The following is a 27,694-nucleotide window of genomic DNA, read 5'->3' as shown; positions in this document are numbered from 1 at the left end:
AGTTGAAAGGTGGAAGGGATATATCGAATGTTCATAAATGAAAACAAATGTGGAGATATTATGGAAAGGGAAGAAAAAGTAGATGATGAGATGGGAGATACGATATTGTGAGATGAAATTCACTGATCAGTGAAAAAGCTTAGTTGAAACAAGACACCTACAGTAGACTACATTCCCTCTGAGTTACTGCAACGATATAGCTGATAGCAGAAGTATTAATATGTGTTAGTGGTAGAATATACCATGCAAAAAATTCCAACGCATTCCATCCATTTTAAGAACTTATCACATACTTTGTAAGTGCTGTAGATTTGACGACTTCACACAAGCTACACTTCATTCATAGACACACAGTTTTATCTCTGATCAGGAGTATATTATTGTGTTATGTGGTTTTAAATCCATCACTGGCATAGCCTGGGGGTGATGGTATAGTTATCAACCAAAATATCAGAAAAAGAAACAACACAGTCCCAAAAACCATACCAAAATGATAATGGGATATTTCACCTGGTATGCGAAGTACGAAATTGGCAAAATCCCCTGAGACTTCTAGAAGAATCTAGTAGTTTCAGTTGCAATTACGGCAACTGCTGCCAGCTGTGAATATTACTAACTTATCAGGTTAATATTTGGCTCTGAGCACTATGGGACTTAACATCTATGGTCATCAGTCCCCTAGAACTTAGAACTACTTAAACCTAACTAACCGAAGGACATCACACAACACCCAGTCATCACGAGGCGGTTAATATTTCTTGGTTGGAACATACCAACACAAATCCGTTACAGAACAACAGAAAAAGTGCTAGGAATAAACCTTGGGAAATATCACGTGGGGTTCCAGAGAAATGTAAGAATACACGAGGTAATACTGACAATACAACTTATACTAAAAGATAGACAGAAGAAAGGCAAGCATATGTTCATAGCATTTGTAGATACAGAAAAAGTGTTTCACAGTGTGGACAGGAGGGTAGGAGGGATAAAATACAAGGAGAAAAAACTTACCTACAACTTTGGCAGAAACCAGATTGGAGCCATGGAGGGGGAGGTAGTAACAGAGAAGAGTACGAGAGATAATTGAACTTACCTGCACACTGATAGACCTATCAAGAAAACCAAGGGGAAAAGTGGGAACAAAATTAAAATTCAAGGACAAGAAATCAAAACTTTGCTATACGTGAAAAAATTGCAATATCGTCAGGAAACTTCAAATGGCTTGGAAGAGACATTGGATGGAATCGGTAAGATTTTGAAAATGAGTTATAAGATGAACATCAAGTGAAGTAAAAAAAAAAAGGATGGGAGGGAATGGAATGTTACTGAATTAAATCAGATGATGCTGAGGGAATTAGATTAAGAAGTGAGGTACCGAAAGTAATAGATGAGTTTTGCTACTTGTGCAGCGATATAGCTGATAGCAGAGGTATTAATATGTGTTAATAGTTATTTACTGGAGATATTTGTTTGGACTGTAGCACTTAATTAAAATGAAATCTGGTCAGTAATCAGTACAGTCAAGAAGAAAATAGCCTTTAAAATGTGGTTTTACAGAAGATTGAAGATTAGCTGAGTAGATCAGAAAAATAAGAGGAGATCCTAAATCATATTGGGAGATCAGAAATTTATGGCATAAGTTACTAAAAGCAGGAATCAGTTATTAGGATATACCCTGAGGCATCAAGGAAATATCAGTTTGGTTATTTGGTTTTGGGATGTGGTAAATTATAGAGAAAAGTACAAGGCTCAACTACAGTAAATGGATTCAAATGAATGTAGATCGTAGTAAAGCATACATGAAAATATTTGCAGGTGAATGTGCCTGACAATGTGTTTGGTGTCTGAAATGTCACAGGATGGTGGAAGGAGAGACAATGGGTGAAGGGTGTGGAGACCCAAGGTTTGAGGCCAGGATTATTACGGGAGTGGACAATGTGTTGTAAGGATAACTCCCACCTTTGTAGTTCAGAGAAGCTGGTTGTGGAGGGAAGTATCCAGATGGCTCGGGTTGTGAAACGACCATTGAAACTGAGCATGTTATGCTGAGCTGCTTGTTGTGCTACTGGGTGGTCAACTTTGTTCTTGACAACAGTTTGGCAGTAGCAATTCATCCCAGTGGACAGCTGGTTGGTTGTCATACCATCATGAAAGGCTGTGCAGTATTTGCAGCAGAGTTGGTGTATGACATGGCTGCTTTTTTTTTTTCACAGGTGGCACAGCCTCTGATGGTTTAGGATAAGCCTTTGACGGGATTGGAGAAGGTGGTACTGGGTTGGTGGATTGGGCAAGCCTTGCATCTTGGTCCGTCACAGGGATATGATCCCTGTGACAAGGGGCTGGGTGTGGCAGTGGCATAAGGATGGACTAAGATGATGTGTAGTTTGCGAGGATGACAGAACACCACTTTAGGAGGGGTGGGAACGATCTTCAGTAGGATGTCTCCATTTCAGGGCGGTTCAGTTATTCCCATCCAGGGTGATATTTGGTGACGAAGGGGGTGCTCCTTTGTAGCCATTCATTGGGGTGTTGGAAGATATGGGAAGGGCAATTTGTTTGTAGACTTCATCTGGGGCTCTGCCTTTCTATGAAAACTTTTGTGAGGCCTTCTGCATGCTGGGCAAGGGAGTTCTCATCATCGCAGGTACATCATCCACAAGTTGGTAGCCTGTGTAGAAGGGATTTTTTGGTGTTGACAGGATGGCAGCTGTTTGTGGTTAGCAGGTTCAAAATGGTCAAAGGTGTGGACAGACCCATCAGCGAGTTCAAGGTAAACATCCAGGAAAATGGCACATTGAGTAGAGGAGGACCAGACAAAGTGGATGGGAGAAAAGGAGTTGATTTTGTGGGGGAATGTAGATGGGGCACATAGGGCGTGGGTCCAGATCATGATGATATCACCAATTAACATGAACCAGACGAAGGGTTAGGAGTTTCGGGAGGCTAGGAAGGTTTCCTCCTAACAGCCCATTAATAAAGTAGTTTCGAGTCAGGATGTAGTTGGTAAAGTAAATGAGGAATGAGGTGGTGGGTTTGAAGTCTGAAGGACATTGGGAGAGGTAGGGTTCAATAGTGACAAGCTGTGTAGGGAGGTGACATCAACAGTGACAAGAAGGGATCTGGGATCTAAAGGTGTGGGGATGACAGAAAGTCGGTGAAAGAAGTGGTTAGTATCTTTGATGTGGGAGGCTAGGTTTTGGGCAGTTGTTTGGAGGTGTTGGTCAACAACAACACATTATTTCCAGTTTCCTAACCTAATCCCTACCCCAGTGGACCCCTTGTCCACTTTTTTTCACCAGGTCAGAAACATATTCCTTTCTGTGGCTGAAACCCAGCCACACTTTCTGTTCCTTAAATACCATAGAATGCCCTGCACAGCCTAACCATAAAATTCCCCTTATGATGATTCCACCCCTCCATTCACAGTGCACTTCACCTCTCCAGATCCTGCCAGTCCCTATCCCTCACGAACCTGGTACTTCAAAAACATCTCTCCATGGCACAGACATCCCTGAACTAACTCTGTTAACTCTGCAAGATATTGTTATTGTGAAATCCTCATCACATACACATCATCTCTGAAACAGAACCCTTTCACTCCCATCACTTGGAGGAGCATTCCAGATAGCCCCTCCGTAAACTATCCAACCTCTTAACATCCTACTCCTGCCTTCGGGAACACTATCCATCAGCACTCATTCATCTCACATTGAACCCCCTTGTCAAGCCCTCATAGCACCCAGGCCCTGCCTAGCTGACCAAGTTAACGCATCCTCCAAACTTCCCTCCCATTGCCCCACAGAATCCTGAAATCGAGGAAACTCAAAACGTCTTCAGTAACCTCTACACTAAATGCCCCAGTTCCACAGAAGTGACAGTCCCATCCAGCGGCCTAAATTTCAGCTCTACACCCAAATTTAACACTGTTGGACTTCTCAAAGACATGCTCTCTTTCTCTCAATTCCTACAGTGGAAACACTTCTTTGCCACCAATCACTACAACCAAAACCAACCTAATCCCAATACTGAACCTTGCCTCTCCAAGTTCATACCACTACTGTACTGTGACTCCCCTCCCTTTCCCAGATAACCATCCCCTAGTCAGCTTCCAGAAATTCCTTACCCCCGTCTTGGCTTCACCGTCCTTCCCCAGGTCTCTTCCTAAGTGCACTAACCGTTTGGCAGCAGAAGGTGGGGTGATCATGCACAACCTGAAAACTAATCCAGTCCTAATCATCCTTCCTGCAGACAAAGGCTCCACCACTGTTGTGATGAGTCGCACAAGTTGTGCCAGGGTGATCCCATCCTGGCAGTCCAAAAAACCTCCAATTCCTACTGAAATTGATAGGCCTTCCACTCTTGTTGCCCAACATCTCCAACCGATTGCACAAAATCTCTCCTGCCACATCAAACATAGCCTCCCAAAATTCCCAGTCAATAGTTTGGTTCAGGTTAATTGATGATATTGTCATGATCTGAACTCACGGCCAAGGCACCTTATCCACAGTCCTTCACAATTCAACATATTTCCTCCCAACTGCTTTGCCTTGTCCTCCTCTACCCGATTCCTAAATGTTGACCTCCACCTCACTGATGGCTCCAAACAGATTTCCCATGCCATATCCTCACACATGCCTATTCTTCCAGCCACCCCCAACAAAGGAGAGCCTCTTTGTCACCAAATATTACCCTGGACTGTAATTACTGAATCATATCCTTTGCCAGGGCCTTAGTTGTCCCTCATCCTTTCCTGAAATGGACGTCCTACCCAAAATCCTTCCTGCACCTCCTAAAGTGGTGGTCCATCATACACCCAATCCCCACAGTATCCTAGTCCATTCCTATGCCACTCCCAGCCTCTTGCCACAGGGATATGATCCCTATGGCAGACCAAGGTACAAGACCTGCCCAATCCACCCACACAGTCCACCTTCTACTCAAGTCCTGTCACAGGTTTATCATACCCCTTAGAGGCTGGGCCACCTGTGAAAGCAGCCGTGTCATACATGAACTGTGATGCAAACACTGGAAAGCCTTTCATGATGGTATGACTACCAATCAGCTGTCCACCAAGATGAATGGCCACTGCCAAACTGTTGTCAAGAACAAAGTTGACCAAATGGTGGCACAACATGCAGCTGAGTACAACAAGCAGAATTTCAATGGCTGCTTCACAGCCCACGCCATCTGGATCATTTACTCCAACACCAGTTTCTCTGAACTATGCAGTTGGGAGGTATCCTTATAACACATCTTCCACTCTCGTAATTGTTCTGGCCTCAATGTCAGGTAACCTGCTTCCATTCTGGAAACATGCCCCAGCCTGTGGCTAAGCCATGTCTCTGCAATATCCTTTCTTCCAGGAGTGCTAGGTTTGCAGAAGAGCTTCTGTGAAGTTTGGAAGGTAGGAGACGAGGTACTGGCAGAAGTAAAACTGTGAGGATGGATCGTGAGTCGTGCTTTGGTAGCTCAGGTGGTAGAGCAGTTGCCTGCGAAAGGCAAAGGTCTGAAGTTCGAGTCTCGATCCGGCACACAGTTTTAATCTTCCAGGAAGTTTCGAGATAATGAAGTTCTTGCATCCCATTTGAAGAGTGATTACAGACATGCTATCACCATACACAATATGTGTAAGTTGCATTTATTCAGAAAAATCAGTGGAAATCTTCTTAACTTCAAACGGTTTGATTAATGACAATGTCCGTGTCATCAAATTATTATATTGATATCTATTTTGGATTCATAACTTCTGAATAAAGTTTAATTAGCTTGTTTTTTCATAGATTGAAGTAAACAACCATTCTGTTTCTATGTGGTGAAACACCTTCCCACTTATATCAGATAGGTAGGGTCTATCAGCGATAGCTCTCTCAGTGAATGACAGAAGAAATAAGGGGCAGATGTAAATAGCTATCTTTTTTTCTGTAGAAATTTCAGAGCCCAGCTAAACCTCCCTTTGTCCCAAAATTTTGTGAAAGTATAGGTGCTGTTCCAACAAGGGCAACAGTGCTACTGTTATATGAAGACATCATACTATCTTGCGATGTATGTTTGTTCCCCAAACTGTGTTGGGTTCTTGTTTTTATATTCTGTTCTGGTTGCAGTTGGAATCGAGCAAAATTATGTATATACATTTGTGCCTATGTAGATATTGTAATATAATTTTAATTAGTGTGTGAACTCCTTATTTTTGTGCGGTTGTGTACTTATTTGTATAAAGTTGGTAGCATATGCTTCAGTAAACCCAAGCCAAACGAAAATAAGTAAATCTTTTGTATAAAGAACTTGCAATTTCAGTATTCACCCCAGAAAGTTATCTCCTTTCAAAAAATCATTATTCAAAAAACTGCTGGAAAATTGTGCAACATTTATATATTGTTTGTTTTTGGGAGACTAATAATATCGTTTCGTTTTCAGGAAGAGCAAAAATTTAAAAAACATCGCAAGCGAAATTAACATGATGAAAACTATTATACAGGCCCTTATATTTTTATCACCAGAGTCGCTAGAAGAGAAAAAAGTTCTTGAAATACTTGAGTTTACAAGAAAACCTCTGAACCTTGTAACATATAGCACACAAATTTAAAATGTGGAAGACTTCATTAACACTATTTAAATCTGTTTCATTTGCTAAGTAGGGAGGCTTGTATCATAAGAGTTTTGCTTCACTGTTCAGATGCATCTAATATGAAAGTCTTATTAGTACCATGGCCTTTACCAGGTGTTAATGTATTATTTGGATCATCTTCCATGTTCTTGTATTACTAGTTTGTGAACTTTGTGTGTAACTGAGAAACAGACATTTGTAAATGCAATTACAGATTAGCAACAAACTTTTTCATATATTACTTATTTTGCTTAATATTTTTGTTGCTCTGGTCTAATATTTTGGACAAGAATTACTAAAAGATAGAAATCAATGAAATGATCTGTTGTACTAGGTAGCAATGAAAGTGAGACTGGAAGGAGGATGTTAGTTCCCCCGCCCCTTGTCTTCCTTTCTTATGTAACAGGCAGTGAGAAGCTTTTCACTGAGGCTGGCATTGTCTGCTCTCCCACTGCTGCCATCCTGGGTGCATCATAAGAAGCAACTAATACTAGACAGGTATGTTAATTACATGACACTGTAGCACATATGAAAGTGTGATTCATTCACCAATTGAGCTTTGATTTTCATCACATAACTTCTGCTATTCTTGTTCATGAATTAGGATGGCTCAGTCAAAAGACCCAAGAGATCAAACAGAGGGAATAATGTGAGGTGAATTAATTTCTTTATGACTTTAAATACAATCACAGAAGTGAAATCGTGACATAGCAGACTGCAGCAACAAAGGGATTTTACTCCAAACAGTACACAGAATGCATGCAGATTACGGGGGAATGAAAACCTGTGGTCATGAATAAAGTTTCAATTGCCATGGGAAGATAATTATGTAAGAAGAACTGTTGTGGATTTGAATGACTTCCAGGGGGACATTGTTTGTTGCAATACAGTGTAATTTTATTATAATAAGTATCCCACAAGGCAAAAAGTGGCAGGTGCCATACACAACAGTATCAGTTCCACAGGAGGCTGACAACCATTTGGCAGAATTCTGGAATCTTTCAGATGAAAAAAGAAAAGGCAGATTTTTTTGTGATATCATTTGTCTACAAGTAAGAAGTAAAATAGGTTAGAGAAACACTTGACACACTTTATCGGGAAAAGTCAGTGAGCAAGAACAATGACAACAGCAACATTTTTAAGGGAGCCATTACTTCTTGCATCATAGACATTTTCTTTCCTGATATTTGAAGGATTCTTGATTAATCTCTTTTGAAACTGAAAAAGTGTTGCTACTTTTTACACCTGACCTTTGAGATTAAATGATAGAAATACATCAGTGCCTCACAACAGCAAACTGCATAAATTGCATAATCCACCAAGTATCCTCTAGTACTCTTTAAAATTCTAAGATTATAAGTGAAACATCAAAATTTAAATTCTCAATTGATTCCTCATTTGTTGTGCATGATTTCAAACGTCAAATGCACATCGTATTTTTCTCTGCTTTGTTTTGCTTCTTACTTTCAGACAAATGAAAGCAGAGAAGTTTCATTTCATGATCTGATCTGTTGTTGTTGCGTTTTTTCCAACATAACAAGGAAATCCACAGTTTATAATATAAGTGAAATTCTGGTAACTTTCAGCTCTTGTGGTGGTAGACCTCCAAGCGTGCTGGTGTAATTGTCAAGCAGCAGTCAAGTTGTAGTTCTGAAGTGCTGCTCTGTGTCAAATGATGGAAGTCCTCTCAAACACACATTCTCTGACAACTTCCGATGAGTTGCAGCAACAGGATAGTTGATGTTTGTCAATATCATTCAAAATGGGAAAAAAAGTCTAAAGATCGAAATCTGCTTAGTACCACATGACCAGTAACAAACACGCATCTGCCCAGGTAGATCACACCTGAAGGCAAAGTAAGCCCATTAGACTAGTGAGCAGTTACCACCAAGTTCAGTATCTAAGGCAGCTGAAGTCACTGGATTTTTGTGTAGAATTTGCCACTGTAATCTAGAACTATCAGTTTTGAATAGCATGAAGGCATTTATCATTACTTGAAATATTAAGAGGATCATTGAAATGAAAGAGAATATTCAGTGGTTTCTGACCACCTTGAATTTAATCTGTGTGCATTCAAAGAATCTCAACAATTTCATCCACTATGCCACTGATGAGACTGGTGCTAACTGAAATGCTTAACTTCAACATTACTCAAGTGCTGACCAATATTAATTTCATCAGAAAGTCCACCACAATGATTGGCATTTCATTTACAGTGTTTCTTTGGTGCTATCTTTCTCACCCTCTCTGACATTTCGTAATACATATTGATGCTGCAAACTTTTGCAGCAAGGTTTGCAAGCATCTGCTGGTCACATGCTGGTCACACTTACTGCACGGTGTATTTGTTGGGTAGATGTAAAACAATAGCGTCACACTATCTGATACCAACTCAACTTAAGAGGAGCCGGAACAATGGAAATGACAAAATTAAAGTTTTTTGGTTTTCTCTTTGTAAAATTATTTGGAGTTTTCTGAATAAAACAAAGTTTCACCCTTCTAAGTGAATTATAAGTGTGTTTTTTTATCGCTGCAAAGTTGACACGCCGTGTAAACAGTTGTAGCGACTTGGTACGTCACCTCTGATGGCGCAGCTTGCTGGCTGCACACAGGGTATCTTTGCAGAATTAGACAGTGTTCTGTTTTCCAACATTGTATGGCTTTGTCTCTGTGACTGTTCATATCGGTGAACGTAAACGCTATACCATGTGTGTTGACTTGTGGAGTTCAATTCTGTGTATTAGACGAATTTTGCCCATACCTGTTTTACGTATTTAGTTTGTGGATGTCAATATGCCCCGTTTCAGCAATCAAGTGTTCAAGAAAAGGCACAATGAGTGAAAGAAGAAATCTTCTGTTGTTTCAAAGGAAGATTCTGCGCAGACTGCTTCACTGACTATTCCAAATGAATGTGATAGAACTTCTTCCAGCAATAAACTTTGTGACAGCAAAGAAAAATTTGAGAACTATGAAAGTGACAGTGATGATGTGAATGAAATAATTAACATTTCCTTGCTCTCTAATACTCTGAAACATAACGTATTATGCCAAGTTTGCAAAGAAAGGGGACTGGAATTGAAAATCACTTCACACATTGGTTTGGCATGTAAAATGTTATTGAAGTGTAACAAATGCGCTGCAGAAGTTTAGTTTTCAAATTCTAACAGTATTCCTCATAGTGGTAATAGTGGAAAGAAGGTGTATGATATAAATGTTAGGCTAGTGTATGGCTTGCGGTGCATTGGCAAGGGCAGTGCTGCAGGGACAGTGTTATGTGGAATTACGAACTTGCCAAAATCACCAACCAAGTTTTGATTTTATAATGAATTGGTGGGATCTTCTGCTGAAGATATTGCTCAAGCAACAATGAAGAAAGCAGTTGAAGAAGCTGTGACAGATAATGGGAATTGCAGAGATTTTAACTGTTGCTTTACATGGATCATGGCAACGTAGAGGTCATAAATCTCTAAATGGAGTTGTGACAGCTACCAGTGGAGACAGTTGTAAAATAATTGATGTTGCTATTCTCTCAAAACATTGTGGATGTAAGAGCAATAAGCAAATTTTCACGACACGAGTGGAGTGATGGAAGTAGAGGGAGTGAAAGCAATTTTTTCCAGATCACAGGAGTGGTATAATGTATGATACACTAACTATCTAAGAGATTGTGATTCTAAAGGATATAAAGCTGTAGAGGAACTCAAACCTTATGGCAACGAAATTCACATTAAAAAACAGGAGTGCATTGGACATGTGCAGAAGTGCATGGGGGCTCGCTTGCGCAAACTAAAGCAGACATTAGGATCACAGAAGCTTAGTAATGGTAAGACCCTCGGAGGAAGAGGAAATTTGCCAGATAAAGCAATTGATGGATTGCAGAGGTATTATGGGTAAGGAGTTAGGCAAAATACAAGAAGCACTGAGCCTATGAGGAGAGCAGTATAGGCACTATTTTTTCATACTGCATCAACAAATGAGCACCCACATTATGCACTGTGCCCCACAGGTGATGACTCATGGTGTAAGTACCAATCAGGAATGGAATAGGCACATAAAAACAGTTTGCCAAATGCTGTAATTGATGTAATTAAGCCCATATTCAGACATTTACCACAGCCGAGTTTATTGGAAAAGTGTTTACATGGGAAAACACAAAATCCAAATGAGAGTGTAAATAATTTAATTTGGATTAGGATTCCCAAAAGGTTTCCAACCAGGACACAACACCATTTCCGCAATGCACCTAATTGAAGAAGATGGACTAAGAGGTGCAGGAAGAAGAGAGAAAAGCCTACAACATGCAGCAAAAGGGAAGAAAAGACCAGTGAAAAGGCAACTAACACTGGAAAAAGAAGAGGATGCTGATAATCCATCATATTGGGCAGGAATGTATTAAAAAAACTTTGGAAGCCATTTCCCGGAACTTTAAAATTTTCACCATTGAGGAACGTTTTCTCAAAACTGCTAAGAGTATATCAATGAGATTTATACACTATATTGTTTACTTCTTTTCCCTCATTTTTATAACAAATTGTAAAAGAATATTGTATAATTCAAGAGTTATACAAGAAAAAGTGCAAAATTTTAGAGAAAAAATAAGCATCTGCTTGAAAAAAATTGTAAAACAAAAACCAAAAATATTTCTTAACATGGCATTATAACTTTGTAGAGAAATATTCACTGAACATGTAGTCCAAATTTCAGAGCAATATGTGTAATGGTTTTAGACAAAATGTTCCTTCTATTTGCTGAAATTAACATGGAGGAGATGGATCGTTCCGGCTCCCCTTAAATATAAATCTACTATAGAGGGCATCCATGTCCTCAGAAGTAAAGTTGCCTCCGTGATGTCAATTGAGCAATATACTAAAGACATTTTCTTACTGTCACATAATCTGATCAAGTTCCACTAAACTGAAGAGGTCCCTCATAAGACTTCAGCTGCTTGAAAACAGGCTGCAATTAAAACAGTTCTCCAGTGAGAACAATGTTGAAATTACCAAATTCACCATTTGTGTGTTGTTTGCCTTATTTGATTCGCCTGTCGATCACAGCTAACTTAGAAAGCATGTCCAGAAAGTAAGTTTCATGATATTTCCTTTAAAGTAGATGTATTTATTCAGGAAAACTGCAGATGTGCAACAGATCTATGACGTGACAGTCAAATGCCGGCCGGACAGGTCCTGCCTTGTGCCAGTATCGCAGCAGCAGTGCCCTGAAATGGTCTGTCTTATTTGTTCTCCCACCTCCTGCTTATTTGTTCTCCCACCGCCTGCATGGTTTGGGCAGTGATAAGGTTCCTTAATGCACAAAACATTAGCACCCATTAAAATTCGTCGTCAGCTCTGTCAGGTCTACGGGCAGAACAGATGGAACGTCACTGGTGTAAGCTTTCTTCCAAAGGTTGCCAAAGTGTCCATGATGAACAGCGCAGTGGGTGACCGTCCTTATGAGAGATCACATGGTTGAGCTGGTGCGGCAATGCATCCTGGACTACTGTCGCTTCATGATTGTGGAGCTCAGCAGCCATTTTCCACCGATATTGTGATCGCCGTTGCATGAAATTGTCACCAAGCACCTGCTTTTCAAGAAATTGTGTGCTGGTGGGTGCCGAAAAACCTGACACCCAAGCACAAAATGAAACTGTTTGGAGCAGCACTAACATTTCTTCAGGGGCCTCGCAATGTCAGCAACAAGTTCCTCCACAGGATCATCACGGGCGATGAGACATGGATATCTCACTTGACCCCGGAAACCAAGCAGCAGTCAATGCATTGGCATCACAGTGGATCTTCGGTCAAGGCGAAATTCGATCTGCCTGTGCTCATTGACTTCCTGACCAGTGCCTAAAACAGTGAATTACTGTGAAACGATGTGGAAACTCCAACGTCACATTCAGAACAATAGGCATCGACCTGCAGGTGTTGTGTTGCTCCGTGACAATGCTCTTCCCCTTCTGGCTCAGCGCACAGCAACTGTTTTGCAGAGGTTCTGCTGGGAGCTGTTTGATCATCCGGAATACAATCCTGGTTTCACTCCCAGTGATTTCCATCGTTGCTTGCACCTCAAGAAATTCCTGTGCTTCAGCTAAAGTTTTGACGACGATGAAGAGCTGAAGATGACTGTCACACACTGGTTCCATTTGCAGGCGGCAGACTTATACAACACAGGGATACAAAAATTGATCCCATATGATAGGGGTCTCAATTCTTTTGGTGACTTTGTCGAAAAATAGCTCATACATTGCTGTACCTGTTGCCGATAAAGTTTTTTACTTAACTGTGTCGTCTTTGTTTTTAAAAGATCAGGAATCTTACTTTCTGGATGCACCTCGTACGTAAGAAATTGTTCAGTATTCATCAGCTATGATCCAATGAATATCACCAAATTTAGCAACTGCTTTCTCAGCCGATGATACATAAGTGATTTGATGCTTCTGGTCATTTTGAAGACTAGAAGCTTGATAGAAAGTCATTCTACTTACATTCTTAGCTGCAACATCATTTGCAGTAGCAACAAAAACATTAGCCTTTTTATAAGCAATTTGTGAAATTATCACACTGAGCATGAAGCTTTTGCCAGTTCCAGTGCCTCCAGAAATGAATAAAAGTAGAGATTGAATGTCTACACAATTAATGGCTGCATTGTTCCGACATTTGACAAGATCATAGACATTTCTTTGCTTTATTGTGAGTGCATTGTGCCTAACTTGGGTTCTTCTGCTGACAATATGCATTGAGATATTTCAATCAAAATCCACATCAAAGTTAGGCTCTGCAGTGGTCATAATTTCACCCGTGACAGACTTGAAGTCATAATCTATGTCTGGAAATGCAGTAAGAGCTTCAAGAGCAGTTAGTAGTTCACAATGCTTGTTCTCAAGAACTTCTGTGCCTCCATCCAATATTGACTGCAAAGAGTCTGTTAGAATTGAGTGCTTCCTAACTGCTCCTAAAAAGTTTGCCATTATCACTACATAAATGGTCTTCTTAATTTCAAAAAAGACAGTACAAAAGTAGCAGTTTGCAGGCATGGTTCTCAATACTTGAAAACGCTTGTATGTGATATTTTAAACAGTCCTGACATCTTCCTTTTTCCGCATCCCACTTTTGACATCTAAAAGTGTAATTTTGGTACCTTCAATATCATCCCTGACATCAATTTCTTTATTGTACTCTGTTTCATGGGATATACTGATTGGTTCATAACTTACTGCAAACTCAGCGAGACATATGTTCTCCGAGTTTATGCTCTCTTTTTGTATGTTTCGAAAATAGTTGATCCCAGAAGAATTATCCAAAATGAAGCAGAGTGGGACTTCCTCCTTTGTGAACAGTGTTCATAAATACATTATGTGATCAAAAGTATCCGGACACCTGGCTAAAAATGACTTAAAAGTTCGTGGTGCTCTCAATCGATAATACTGAGATTCAGTAGGGTGTTGGCCCACCGCCTTGATGACAGCTTCCACTCTCAGAGGCATATGTTCAGTCAGGTGCTGGAAGGTTTCTTGGGGAATGGCAGCCCGGCCTGTGCTGTGATAGTGCCATGTAAAACCACAAGGGGTACTAGTCCCCTCCATGAAAAGCACGACCACACTGTAATACCACAGCGTCCAAATTTTACTGTTCTCGCTACACATGCAGGCAGGTGACATTCATCGGGCATTCACCATACCCACACCCTGCCATCGGATCACCACATTGTGTACTGTCATTTATCACTCCACACAGTGTTTTTCCACTGTTAAATCGTCCAATGTTTATGCTCCTTACACAAGCGGTGTCATTTGGCATTTACCAGTGTGAGGTGTGGCTTATGAGCAGCTGCTCGACCATGAAAGTTTTCTCACACCCCACCTGACTGCTATGATACTTGTAGTGGATCCTGATGCAGTTTGGAATTCCTGTGTGATTGTCTGGATAGATGTCTGCGTATTACACATTACGACCCTCTTAAACTGTCGGTGGTCTCTGTCAGTCAACAGACGAGGTCAGCCTGTACGCTTTTGTGTTGTACGTGTACCTTCAAATTTCAACTTCTCTATCACATCATAAACAGTTGACGTAGGGATGTTAAGGAGTGTGGAAATATTGTGTACAGACGCATGACACAAGTGACACCCAATCACCTGACCACGTTCAAAGTCTGTGAGTTCTGCAGAGCACCCCATTCTGCTCTCTCGCGATGTCTAATGAGTACTGAGTTCGCTGATATGGAGTACCTGAAAGTAGGTGGCAGCACAATGCACCTAATATGAAAAACGTGTTTTGGGTGCTTTCTGGATACTTCTGATCACATAGTCTATGCACTGTCAACTTGACAGATGCTGTAATAAGTGAAAATATGACCTTACCCTGTTGTCTCAGTCTTTTGATATATTAAGGGGCATGTCAGTAAAATGTCTCCCATGTACTGGAGCAATGAGAAATCCGACAATACCGGCCTGTAGCATGGTACATCCCCTTCAAACCCCCATCAACATGAGCCTGCTGGAACACTCATCTTGGATGGACAGCTGTTCACAATGGGGCTCCCCCCCCCCCCCCCCCCACTTGCTTCTCCCACCTGATGCGAGTTGCTTGCAGTGACCGTTTTCTGAGTGCCAAGGACACTAACCCTATTGACGTTCATCATCAGTTACGCGAAATCTGTGCGCCACAATGTGTAGATGTCAGAAATGTGTCGAAGTTGGTCGGAGTGTTACAGGACAGATGTACATACATCCGTGATTAACAGCATTTTGATCAGCCTTTGGTATTGGGTGAAACAATTGCAAAAGTGGAGAAAGAAATGCTTAAAGATTGGTGTGTGATGGTTCACAAGCTGTGCGAATGGGACCTTGAAGCTAGTAAAATTGATAAGATTCCGACCAAACTTTTGCATTATTGTGAGGTGCGGGCCTGCCCCCCCCCCCCCCCTCCCCCTCAAAAAAAAAAATGCTCACCAAAGACCATAATGGCAAAGCGATGAAGTGGCATGCAGATTCCAGGAGCGCTATGCAGAACAAGACGAATTTTTTGATTCAGTTGTCACTGGCATCGGAACCTGGATACACTACATAAAAGCTGAAACTAAGCGAAAATCTCATTAGTGGTTGCATTAGAATTCTCCAAAGCCACAGAAGTTCAAACATCCATTGTCTACTGGAAAAGTGCTGACCTGTGTGTTCCAGGACAGAAAGGATGTATTGTTACGCGAGTTTATGTTTGTTGGCACAAAAATACACACTGCTTGCTACTATTAGTCTAAAAACAACTCCGCTGTGTGATTCAAAATTGAAGGTGGGGAATGCAGAAAAAGGAGTGTTTAAGTCACATCATTGCTCATCCCTATACTGTCCATGCATCAGCCAATCTCCAGCCTAATTTGGATGGGACATTCTCATTCATCCCCCCCTGCAGCCCTGGCTTAGTGCCTAGTGATTTTCATCTGTTCCCCGAGTTGAAGTCACACCTGGGTTGAACGCATTTGCAGACTGACAATGAGTCGAAAAATGAGGTCGAGTGGTACCTGCCCAATGTTGCAGAGGAGATCTGTGGGAAGGGCATACGAAAAATGCCACAGAGCACGCAAGTGTGCATTGATCACAACAGTGATTATGTTGATAAATAGCTGAAAATCTAGCCTTTCCATCAATGTAACATTCATTGCGAATAAATGTATTTTATAAATGAAGAAAAGAGACTGTATTTTACACACACTCCTCATATTACAAAAAAAGGTTATCATGTGTCATAAATGTTTGCTTATATGTTATTGTTCAATGTACTAACTGTCAAAAGTGATGGCAGCACTGTACATTTGTTTGCTTTGAAGATTCCAAAAACAATTCATGCGCATCTTATGGGCAGTTGCAGTTGAGCTTTCTGTACTCACAGTGTTACAGAATATATATATATATATATATATATATATATATATATATATATATATATAGATAGAGAGAGAGAGAGAGAGAGAGAGAGAGAGAGAGAGAGAGAGAGAGAGCAGGTTCCAAATATCATTGCTTTTCTCATATGGGGAGATCATGTGAAATAACTGTATAGAGTGTGGGTGTATGTGAATTGTTAGTGATTCTGTGTGGTACCTTCTAAGGTAATAAAGTGGCTGTTGTATTTGTGTTCGGGGATTGGTTTGGTGATTTGCATTGAGCAAGATATTTATTCACTTGCAGGATATCTTGTTTAGTGTTGTAACGGAGCCATTCTCCTGTTGTGAAAATGTACGAAGTAAAGTGATGATTGAGGAAGAATTTGTCCTAGAAATTTTAAAACATACCTTTGCTTTGGTTATACACTGTGTGTTGCCCAAAAATGTTCTAAGAACTTCCTCTGAATTATTTAGTGAGTGTACCCTAAAGGAACCATTAATGCGAGCTTTCTGTAGAATTATCATTCAATACATCTCCAGAATTATTGTGGTGAGTGACCATTCATTAAGGAAATGGTGGTGGGATGCGTTTGCCAACACCTGAAATGGTAGAATTTTGATTTGATTGTGTAACCAGGGCCTAAAGTGGCATTAGTGTTGGTTTCTTGTTCGTGTTGTTGTTGTTGTTGTTCACTAATGTTGATGTGGGGAATTAGCTTTGCAGGCATTCATTCACAGCTGACAATAAACTGCTGCAAACATAACACAAATCAGATAAATATTTGAATAGTGAAAAATTAAAAATCGGCCCCTGATTTCTCATTTGAAGTAAATAGAATTTTCGCTTACTTAATCTTGAGTCCTAAGGAACAAAAGAAAGAAAAAGGAAGTGATATTTTGTAAGTACGTAAAAGAGAGTATAGAGTGTAAGACCCAAAGATATGACATACAGGTTTTTTTCCTTTGGTTAGACACCAATCGGTTATTGTTGCATAATAGTAATAATAAGAATGATGATAATGTCTTTGTTCACTCAGTATCCACTTCTTTTAATGTAGCTTCACTTTCCCTGTCCTTTATAGTTTACGATCAAACTGTATATCTTTGTATGTCCATTACATAAAAATTCAATTTTATCTTTTTGTAGGTTTTAATATTTGGTTCATAGGTATAGCAAGGTTTTGATTAACACTGGTTGTGGGATTTTATTCTTGATAACAAATGCTAAAAATTTGTGCCTCACCTCACTATATTTCCTGCATTGAAATGATATATGGTTTCTTAACTTCATGAGTTACCACTATCACAAGCTGGTGTTCAGGTTTATATGTGGTTGGCATAAATGCTCTGGAATTTGTGTTGTATTTGCACAGTCACCTCCTTTGTGTCATGAGCCCTGTGTCCATTTTTCCAGCCAGGATTCAAATGTTTATTACCGAATAAGTTATATGCAGGGAAGCTTTATGTCTGCTGGTTCCCTGTTGCGCTTAGGCTGTGTTGCCAGGTGATATGCTTTTTCATTGCTCGGGATTCCACAGTGGGCTTTCCCCCACATAAAGGCAATTTGTTTTTTTCATTCCGAGGCATTCATAATACCAATAATGAACTTGGAGTAGGTATTTACTTGTGGTGTTACAGACCTTTATACTTGATATTGCCTGAAGTTCACTTTTCAGCTCTGATAGCATTGCGTAGGATGTGTGGTTCTGGTTCACACATCATTGTACTGCATTTAGTGCTGCAATTGTTTAGACTGATAGCTGGATGAAGTCACTGATAATTTATATGTTTGGGCTATATGCAGTTGTGGACTAAATATAGCACCTCCTTATGTTCTAAGTCTATCTATGCAGTTAAGATTATTTGCTTATTATTTGATCTAAAGAAGGAAATGAGTAATTTAGGTAAGTGATAGGTAGGAAAGAAATGTTTGACAGTCAGAATCAAACAATGGAAGATGGAGGGTGGAATGTAACAGTATTATGAAAAGTGGTTATTCACCATATAGCAGAGATGCTGAATCACAGATAGGCACAACAAAAAAGACTCGGAAAATAAGCTAATGGCCAACAAGGCCTACACACACACACACACACACACACACACACACACACACACACACACTCGCGCGCGCGCGCAGTCTCCGATAGCTGAAGCCAGGCTACCAAGTACTTCTGCAACTACATAAATTTGATAACAGATAAGAATAATGTCCAGAAACCTAAATTCTGAAAGAAGATTGGTAATTTTTGTATGCAGATTTGATGGATTTTATAGCTTTTGTCATCAGCAATGTAGGTCAACAACTAAGATTACACTGTATTGACCATATTGGCATTTCCTTCATTCTGCTTTCCTCAAGTTTATCATTGTAGTTCTAGTGTTGTAATGGAACCATTCTCCTATTGTGAAAATGTACGGAGTAAAGTGATGATTGAGGAACAATTCGTCCTAGAAGTCCCTTTGGCAGTGAAGATGGGTTATATTTTGACAATTCAGATGGAGGTTCTCTTAAGATTGTAAAGGAGCTGGAATCTGCTGACAGTGACAGCTTGCTGAGACTACTGTAGTGACTGCATATAATTATTCAAATAATTGTTTGGAGGATGACGATAATGATATTTTTGCTGATATACTGGTACTATAAGCTTCTGAGAAACACCCAACGATACAGAAAAATCAAATTATTGTGAAAAACAAAGTGCTTCATTCGTAAGTGGCCTCAAATAAAGGAAATACCACACTGCCCCTACCAAAAGGTGCAGAAAAATCACATGATTGGGAAAGAACAAAGTTACTTCAATTGTAAATGATATTTTTAGATACAAGGGAAATATCACACTACCCCAAACAATGCTAGAGTTGTCTTTGCCATATCAGTGTTTGTAAATTTCTATTGGTGAATTAATGGCAAGAATTGTAGATGAAACTAATCTTCACAGCACACAGGAAAACAAAACATTTAATTGGAATGTTCACAACATTCATAGATTTCTAGGTATATGTGTTTTTAAACAATGGAAAATCCAGGATGGAATGTAACAATACCAGAGAAGGAAATTTGCTACTCACCATATAGCGGAGATGCTGAGTCACGATAGGCACAACAAAAACATTCACATCAATTATAGCTTTCGGCCATTAAGGCAGCAGGATCTCCAGTCACTACTCAAATCCTTAGGCCCATCCCAGAACCTCTCCCCAGAGTCCATCTCTCTACTTACCCCTACCACTCCCCGCACTCCGACCTTCTACATACTTCCTGAAGTCCATAAACCCAACCACCGAGGACGCCCCATTGTGGCCGGTTACTGTGCCCCCACCGAGAGAATCTCTGCTCTCATAGACAAACACCTTCAACCTATTACTCAGAAACTATCCTCCTATATAAAATATACCAACCATTTCCTCAACTGACTTGCCACAGTTCCTGTCTCTTTACTACACAGTAGCCCTGCTCGTCACTATTGATGCCACCTCCCTGTACACTAACATTCCTAATACCCATGACCTTACTGCTATCGAACACTACCTATCCAGACACCAACAACCTCCTTCCTAGTCTCCATGACCAATTATATCCTCACCCACAATTACTTCTCCTTCAAAGGCATTACCTACAAACAAATTCGCGGTACGGCTATGGGCACCCACATGGCACCATCCTATGCTAACCTATTCATGGGCCATCTAGAGGAATCCTTCCAAAAAACCCAGAATCCTAAACCCCTCACTTGGTTCAGATTCATTAATGATGTCTTTGCTATCTGGATTGAAGGTGAGGACACCTTATTCACATTCCTCCAGAATCTCAACAACTTCTCCCCCATTTGCTTCACCTGGTCCTACTCAACCCAACAAGCCACCTTCTTAGATGTTGACCTTCACCTCAGAGATGGCTACATCAGTACCTCCATCCATATCAAACCTACTAACCACCAGCAATACCTCCACTTCAACAGCTGCCACCCATTCCACACCAAGAAGTCCGTTCCATACAGCCTAGCCACCCGTGGTTGTCGCATCTGCAGTGATGGGCAGTCCCTCTCAAATTTACCGAGGGTCTCACTGAAACCTTCACTGACAGTAATTATCCTCCCATACTTGTACAAAAACAAATCTCCCGTGCCTTGTCTTTCCAGTCTCCCACCACCTCCCGCAGAGAAGCATTTCCCTTGTAACTCATTACCATCCAGGACTGGAACAACTGAATTACATTCTCCACCAGGGTTTCGATTACCTCTCGTTGTTAGGCCTATAATTGATCATGTGAATAAAATTTGTCTTTCAGTTACAATGAGTGAGCATGTGTCAATTGATGAACAAACGTGATCCATCAATGCAAGAACAATGTTTTAAACCTCAGTCTGCTCCTCTTTCCCCTCCCCCCCCCCCCCTCGAAATTCTTCAAGGATGTCAGGGAAAATGTTTGAAAAAATATTACGTTCTTAATTCAACAAAAAAAATTTATACTTTATATGCCGTATATGAAAGAAAAACCACATAAGTAGTAGTATGAACTTCTTGTTTTGTGTGGAGAAATTAGGTTTGCTCACAACACGGAAACCTACAGTGGGCAAGAAAATAAGCCCAGTGTCATGTTAGAGAATGAACCAGATATTGGAGTATCTGCAAACATTCTGATTCACCCCACAAAAACTGATTTCTTGCATTCCACAGTATTTAAAGACATGTGCCGTCCATCTATTTTTGATTGTACTGTTAATTATATCGTAACTTTCTCATAGAATATTCACACAAGCAAAGTTGACACTCGGTGCGGTGGCTCATGGGAGTGGCTGTAAATAGGAAACGCCTTTACAGACACTACCATCAGCCACCGCACCGAATGTCAACTTTGTTTGCATGTATTGAGTATTTATACTTGACAAATGTTTATCAGTGACGTAAATGTTACACAGTTTTGCATAAATATAAAGTATAAAATTTTTTTTGTTGAATTAAGAATGTAATATTTTACAAACATTTTTCCTGACATCCTTGAAGAATTTCAAATACCAAAAAAAAATTGGTGTTCCAAAAAAAAAGTGCTGACTGAGATTTAGAACATTGTTCTTCAGATCTACATTTTTATGTTGTGTAATAGCTTAATATTGGCGCTGTCACAGGCAGCATCCATACTGAACGTGCTGTGGTGCACAGCATAGCGTCACACCACACACAAACGCATGGAGCAGAGCAGTGCACAACGGAGCAGAGGGTTCGTTGGTGTGCAGTAATGTTCCACTGTGCATACATCAGTACAAATTTAAAAAAAGAATTGTTGTCCAAACAGAGCCGTGCATGTATTAACCATTTCCTTCACTGTATGGATGTTGTGTGGAACTTAGTCATTCTGTTCAGAGCACTGCGGTTTGTTGTCCACACCTGACATGCCACATTGTGGTGAACCCTTTTTGTTGGTTTTGCATAGCTCAGCACAGCTGTTCTGGAAGTGTCCTAATACCAAAGGAATCCATTGCTCAAAATCCCTACTGTACAATCTTCTTGTCAATTTTGCAATGCTACACAGTGGATCAAGTTGCAGCCATCACATTCGTAGCGGATAATGTGGTTTCTATTTTCTCTGCAGTGACATTGATTAATTAAATCTGTGTTACAATGTGTTCTAAGAAATGCAAATACGAAGAACACAGGTTATTTAATAAAGAGTGTGAGGAGCAATTTCTTTTTGTATAGAAGAATGATAAACCAATGCACCTTTTGTGTCAAATGACATTGTCGCAGTCCAAGGCCAATAATCTCAAGTGCCATCATGACAATAACCACATTGGGCAGGAATGAGTTTCCTCTTGGTTCTTAGTGAAGGAAAGCTCAGTTGTCATTACAGGAAAAGTTTCAATGTCACAGCATGGTCATGACCATGCCTACCAGAGCCTTCGTCTTGGCTTTAAATATTGCAGAATCAAAGAAACCTTACATGGATGAAGAGTTTCTAGAAGTATTGAACAAATTGTTTATATTTTAGACCCCAAAACTAAGAAACTATAAAAGCTGGTTGAGGAAATACCCACAGAGGGGTGAGTGTCTGCTATTAGTGATATGGTAAGTAACTTGCAAAAATGTACAAGTGACTGCTTAGCAATGTGTCTGGCTTTGCATGACTACAGATATCCAAAATAAACTGCAATGTGCAGTTATTGGTATCAAATAACTCTGAGATGATGGAAGAGCTCTTTATTGGTGGGAATATCAAATTTTGTGTGTTCACCTTGAGGTCCAGAGACCAACTGACCTAGTTCACAATACCACCATTAGAAGGCACTGTTTGTCACCACCACCACTACCCCTCCCCACTATCCCAAATCCCCTCCCCTCCTCCACTTGTGATGCAACTTTAGTCTGTGTTGAGCTGTAAGACAGGACTCGAGTAAGTATTTATTTTGTACACTGCAGAAAAATGTTCATTCAAACAATATGAGTTGCCATTGATAGAGCACTAGACAGTAGCTGCCTCCAGTTCGTTAGTAACTGCTGGATGTGGGTATTTTCGCTGTTAATCTAGCACTAGAGTTGCTCCAGCCAGTCTAGCCAATAGCCCTACGTGGTAAATAACGATAGGGCAGCAAGCTGTCTCTGAAGTACAGGGAGTAACCTCCTGGCGACATGAGGAACAGCTGCTAGTGGGAGGAACATAAGGATGGGGCATTATAATATTGGAACAGTGACACATTGTGCCTGTAACATCCTGCCCCTATAAGCAGAACTTGTGTAGTAACATCATTTGGGAATGAAACACACTTACACCCATTTAAAAGTTGCTAGTCAATAGAAACATGGGAAATATATCGTATGATATTTTTTATGGACCTAGTGCTCATTATCTTACTTGAACATGGTGTCTTTAGATGAAAAAGAAGACTGACCAGTCACCTTCACTCTAGTCCAGTGTCGTCTGCTGGAGTGTATGGAGTACTTGAAGAGACATCCAACCGAGAAACCGCCAGTCGCTGGAGGCTAGGCTAATCAGCACCTTCCTGTTGACCGACCCCTTATGACTCCCACCACTGACTGCAGCACAATGTAAGTCAAGCACCAGCAGGTTGGACATGTACAGCAGTTCCATCCCTGACATAGACTCCTCAGTTTTAAAAACCTGTCAGGAATGATGTTGGCACTGAATTTTCTCGTGCGAAATGTAGATCCTCCTTTTACATGAGTCATTTTAGAGGAGAGAAGAATTAAATCTATATCCTTTGAGGGCAATCAGTTTTTTCCTTGCATTCTATTGGTAGATACTGTGACTGATATATTTGGCAGGATTTCCAAAACCTGCTCTTTCCCCTTCTGGATTTTATCTGCTGGAAACAACAAATTGATCAATCAGGAAATTGATGTTGGGATTAGGTTTTTAAAGCACTATAGAATTCCTAACTGGTTCTCGCCAGAGCATTCGGAAGGCAGAGGAAGAGCCTACTGCGTGATGGGATAGAGACGATGACGACCACAACAAATACCACTGCAAGACAGGGGTCACTGCAATGTATTCAGAAGCACTAAACATCCCACTTAAGCCATGATACAGTCTGTAGTTGTCATGACTAGCTGGCAGAGATCACTGAAACGCTTGTACATCCTGTGTGTTCATGTCCCGATGTTCACATGCAGTGTCCCAAGCCAGAGAGTCTTGCAGCACTAGTTGCCGCTGTAGTATGCATGCCACAGCAATCGTGCCAGGTCAGCTGCCAGACTTTCAGTCAAAAAGTATGTATATAACAGGTTTTAATTGGGTCTTACACCCTAAAAATATTTAAGTATTTGAAAATAACTAATACAGTACTAAACTAGTACTAATATTTTGAAACCGAAAATTTAACATCATGTATATATTTAGTTCTCTATTTTATAAATATTTTTAATATTTCTCTAAATGCCAGTTATTAGGGCTAGACTGTCTTTAGAAAGGTGTAAATGTCATCCGTGTGACTGGATTACTGGATATGAAGTCGTTGATGACTGGTCAGATATCCAAAACATCTCGGTGGGCATGAAGAACAGCCAAGATGTTCAATCGCTTCTGTCCCATTGTTGATCGGAGATATGACTTCAGACGTCTATGGGCGCTAAATGACTCTTCTGCTGTTGCTGTCGAGATTGGAACTACTTGGAGACGCTTAATGTACTTTCTTACATAACACATGTTTTTTAAGACCAGTTGCTTTTTATTAGCGATATCGGCTAACATATTAAAGTGTAAGTGCGATTTCCCAATGTCTAGGTCACTTTTGAAAACTTGGTTGATTTTTCCAAATTTGTTTCACCTCTGTTTACTAAAAGCAAGCACTCTTGTTTAACTGCAATGACCTGTGTGAGTCCAGTTGAAGCAAACCACTGAGTAATGCAAGATTCCAACGTTTCACTAACTTCAATGTAAATAGCTTTGTAGTGTTCCTTTGGGGGTTTTGAAAGTGTGCGGTGAGCTGGCTTCGTTGTTTTCATACTTCTTTGGTATACTTATATTCCGAGGAAGTGAAGGATCATCGACTTCTGAAGGTTTTTCTTCGAAAGACAATTTCCAAAAGTGTTCAAAACTGTCATGCCTTCCAATCAGTATACAAATCAAACACTCATTTTTTTTTTTTTCCAGATCAGCAACACTTACATGAGGGCGTTGAATTTTTTCGTTGACATCCTCTACGGGGTTCATTGCATGGCAATAAAGACTTAAAAAGAAATAAGTCTTGAATTGTAATGTTGACTCAAGGTAGCCTGCACATTTGTAACCTGCCTCTGTTTTGTCCTCTGCAGAAAATGTTTCAAGAAACTCTAGAAGTTCTTCAGTTTTTCGATATTTTCAAGATACTAGAAGCTCGCATAGTCGATCGAGTTGGGCAAAATGGTCATAGATCAACTTGGTCCTTGGCGCTCTCACAGCGTATGCTTTTGAAAAGGCCCATCCTTTTGTTGGATTCCCTTACGGTGTTTATAAAGTCCTTGGCTAAAGCCATAATATCCCTTATAGATATAAGATGGCAGACTCTCTACAACTGCTAAGTCTAAACTGTGAGCAGTGCAGTGCACATAACATGCTTTTGGTTGTATATCCAAAACTAACTTTTTCAGTCCTTTGAACTTACCTTAAGTTATCCATTGACAAATCAAGACGAGCAAAAAGTCTTTTAAAATACGAAACAGAATTTGTGGTGAAGTGTTGGGGATCTTGTATAAGCCAATAAAGTCTTCGCTGATGATTAAGGAGTCATCGACAGTATGGATGCAAAATGACACTTAGTCGTGAATCGAAGAATCACTTGTTTCGTCAACCATAACAGAAAAATGTTCAGTCTTCTTGATTGTCGCCAGTACCTTTCTCAACACACTTTCGTGGTAGATCAATGATCTCATTTTGAATATCGTGGGACGTCCACTTATACCCGAAACGCCCTAATCAATCTTTAAACTCAGGTATGTCATTCTTTCAGAATGCCAAGAATTGAAGGAAAAAAAATGAGTTTACATCTTCATGCCCTCTAATTGCTAGTCCTTGTCGGCAGAGAAACTGCACGGTAGTAAAAATTGTCTCAAGAGCTACGCGGCCTTTCTTCAGATCACTAACTGTTCATTCAATTGGAAGGCCACACTTCGGTTAGTGATAGAATTTAGTTCAGAACACCTTTAAGTGTAAACATATTTTCATGAAGACGGAATTTTTCCAGATACAAAACCCTACGGAAGTAAATGCATCTTTTATTATTTTTAATTCAAGAAAATTGTGATAGGCTTTTAGCATCTGCCTCTTTGCAGGTTTTGCAGAAAACTTTTTCGGTAGATGCTTCATATTCTAAGATGGAAATTTGATCAACCAAGACATGAAATGATCTTCCCTTACCGGATTGTCCAGGATTCAGCTGTGAACGGTTCTCACTTGAAGACTACGAAGCAATTGACGACACAGTAATTGTTGGAAGTTGACTTGCAGTGTCATCAACTTCCAAACGCGCCTTTTTGGTAACAAATTTAACCATTGCAAACTTAATTAACAATACACTACGGGACTATAGTAAACGAATAAAATACAGTCATATAAAATAGTCCACTAGACACTAAAGTCGGAACACTAAACACGTCTGCAGCATGCACTGAACGAAACTATCCGCACTGACTGCGAGAGCAGAGTGGGCTTTATATAGCCACACCATCGTAACTTCTCGAAGCGTCAAGGCGACGCGAGGCGGAGGGTTCCAGGCGCTTCTGCTCCAGTCCTTTTGATGTCGTCGCGCCGAAGTGCTGGCCCGCCGGCGCCAGACTTTACCCAAAGGTTTACCCACCGGGAAAAATTCTAAGTGTGCACGCAGCACTGTAACACTACCATGATTCACACCACTCGTTTTCAGTCAACCTGCTTATTACCGTAATAATTGTTTTAACTCATTACTTACTGTATTTTAAAAGGTAACGATTGTCAAACAAGGAAAACAAAAAATTCCAACATAATTTTGTGATTTTACAAAGCATAATATAACTAATAATTTTCTTGCGAAGCATAATATAACTAACAATTTTCTTGAATTATTGGGGGGGGGGGGGGGGGACACTACGCTCTCTCGCCCTCCCCCCAAACGATTTTTTGAGGGGGCTGCGGCCCCATGGAGTCGCCGCCTGTGGTTATTAATACACCAACGCTCACGTCAGTGATGGATACTGAATCTTCTCAAATATTCACGTAAAAATCGGAGAAGACTCGCAACATACGCAATTGGGTAGCCAGCCCAACGCATGTTGAACATTATTTTGTTATCTACCCAGAGGATGCTGCTGACGGGACCTGCCCTGCAGCTCCAGGCAAGAACCGACTAGCAGGCTAGCCAGAACTTTTCTTCGTACCCACTGCTCGCAAGAGCCACAAGCCAGAAATTTCCATTCATTCCAGCCGCAGGGTATCTCTGCCCTCTGTCACGCACCATGCAGTGTCGTCCTAGGAAACACGACACACATTTATCATTGTAATTACAATGAAATATTATGATTGGAGCCGCAATCTGATGACATTCGACAATGAGTGAAGTATCGAAAAATACCTCCTCCTGATTGCTGTGTCTCTGGAAGTGTTAATGGTTGTCCTTGTTACGGCCAGACATAATTTTCCATGCATTAATCGAACTCTCCTAGCCCAAATCCATAACCCCCCCCCCTCCCCCCCCCCCCCAACTTGTATGACCAGACATTGTCATTTTCTTTGCAAATGTCATAACAATG

General features: G+C 40.4%; 1 protein-coding gene and 1 long non-coding RNA gene across 3 annotated transcripts in view; one reads left to right on the top strand and one right to left on the bottom strand.

Annotated features, from left to right (window-relative positions):
• Nucleotides 1-6,823, top strand: part of LOC126482328 (uncharacterized) — a 111,598-nt gene extending 104,775 nt beyond the window's left edge. The window contains exon 5 of one of the 2 annotated variants that reach the window (XM_050106389.1): nucleotides 6,415-6,823. In XM_050106389.1, the coding sequence (XP_049962346.1) occupies nucleotides 6,415-6,583 (169 nt within the window). In that variant the 3' untranslated portion in view covers nucleotides 6,584-6,823. The remainder of the gene's footprint in view (nucleotides 1-6,414) is intronic. The other variant, XM_050106388.1, reaches the window with a different exon arrangement.
• The window catches only part of LOC126482330 (uncharacterized), a 54,334-nt gene that overhangs the window by 11,502 nt on the left and 15,138 nt on the right, over nucleotides 1-27,694 (bottom strand). The gene's annotated exons all lie outside the window — the stretch shown is intronic.

Source organism: Schistocerca serialis, chromosome 5 (assembly GCF_023864345.2).
Source record: "Schistocerca serialis cubense isolate TAMUIC-IGC-003099 chromosome 5, iqSchSeri2.2, whole genome shotgun sequence".
NCBI lineage: Eukaryota > Metazoa > Arthropoda > Insecta > Orthoptera > Acrididae > Schistocerca > Schistocerca serialis.
The sequence above is the reverse complement of the archived record's forward strand: the minus strand, read 5'-3'. Positions and strand labels throughout refer to the sequence as shown.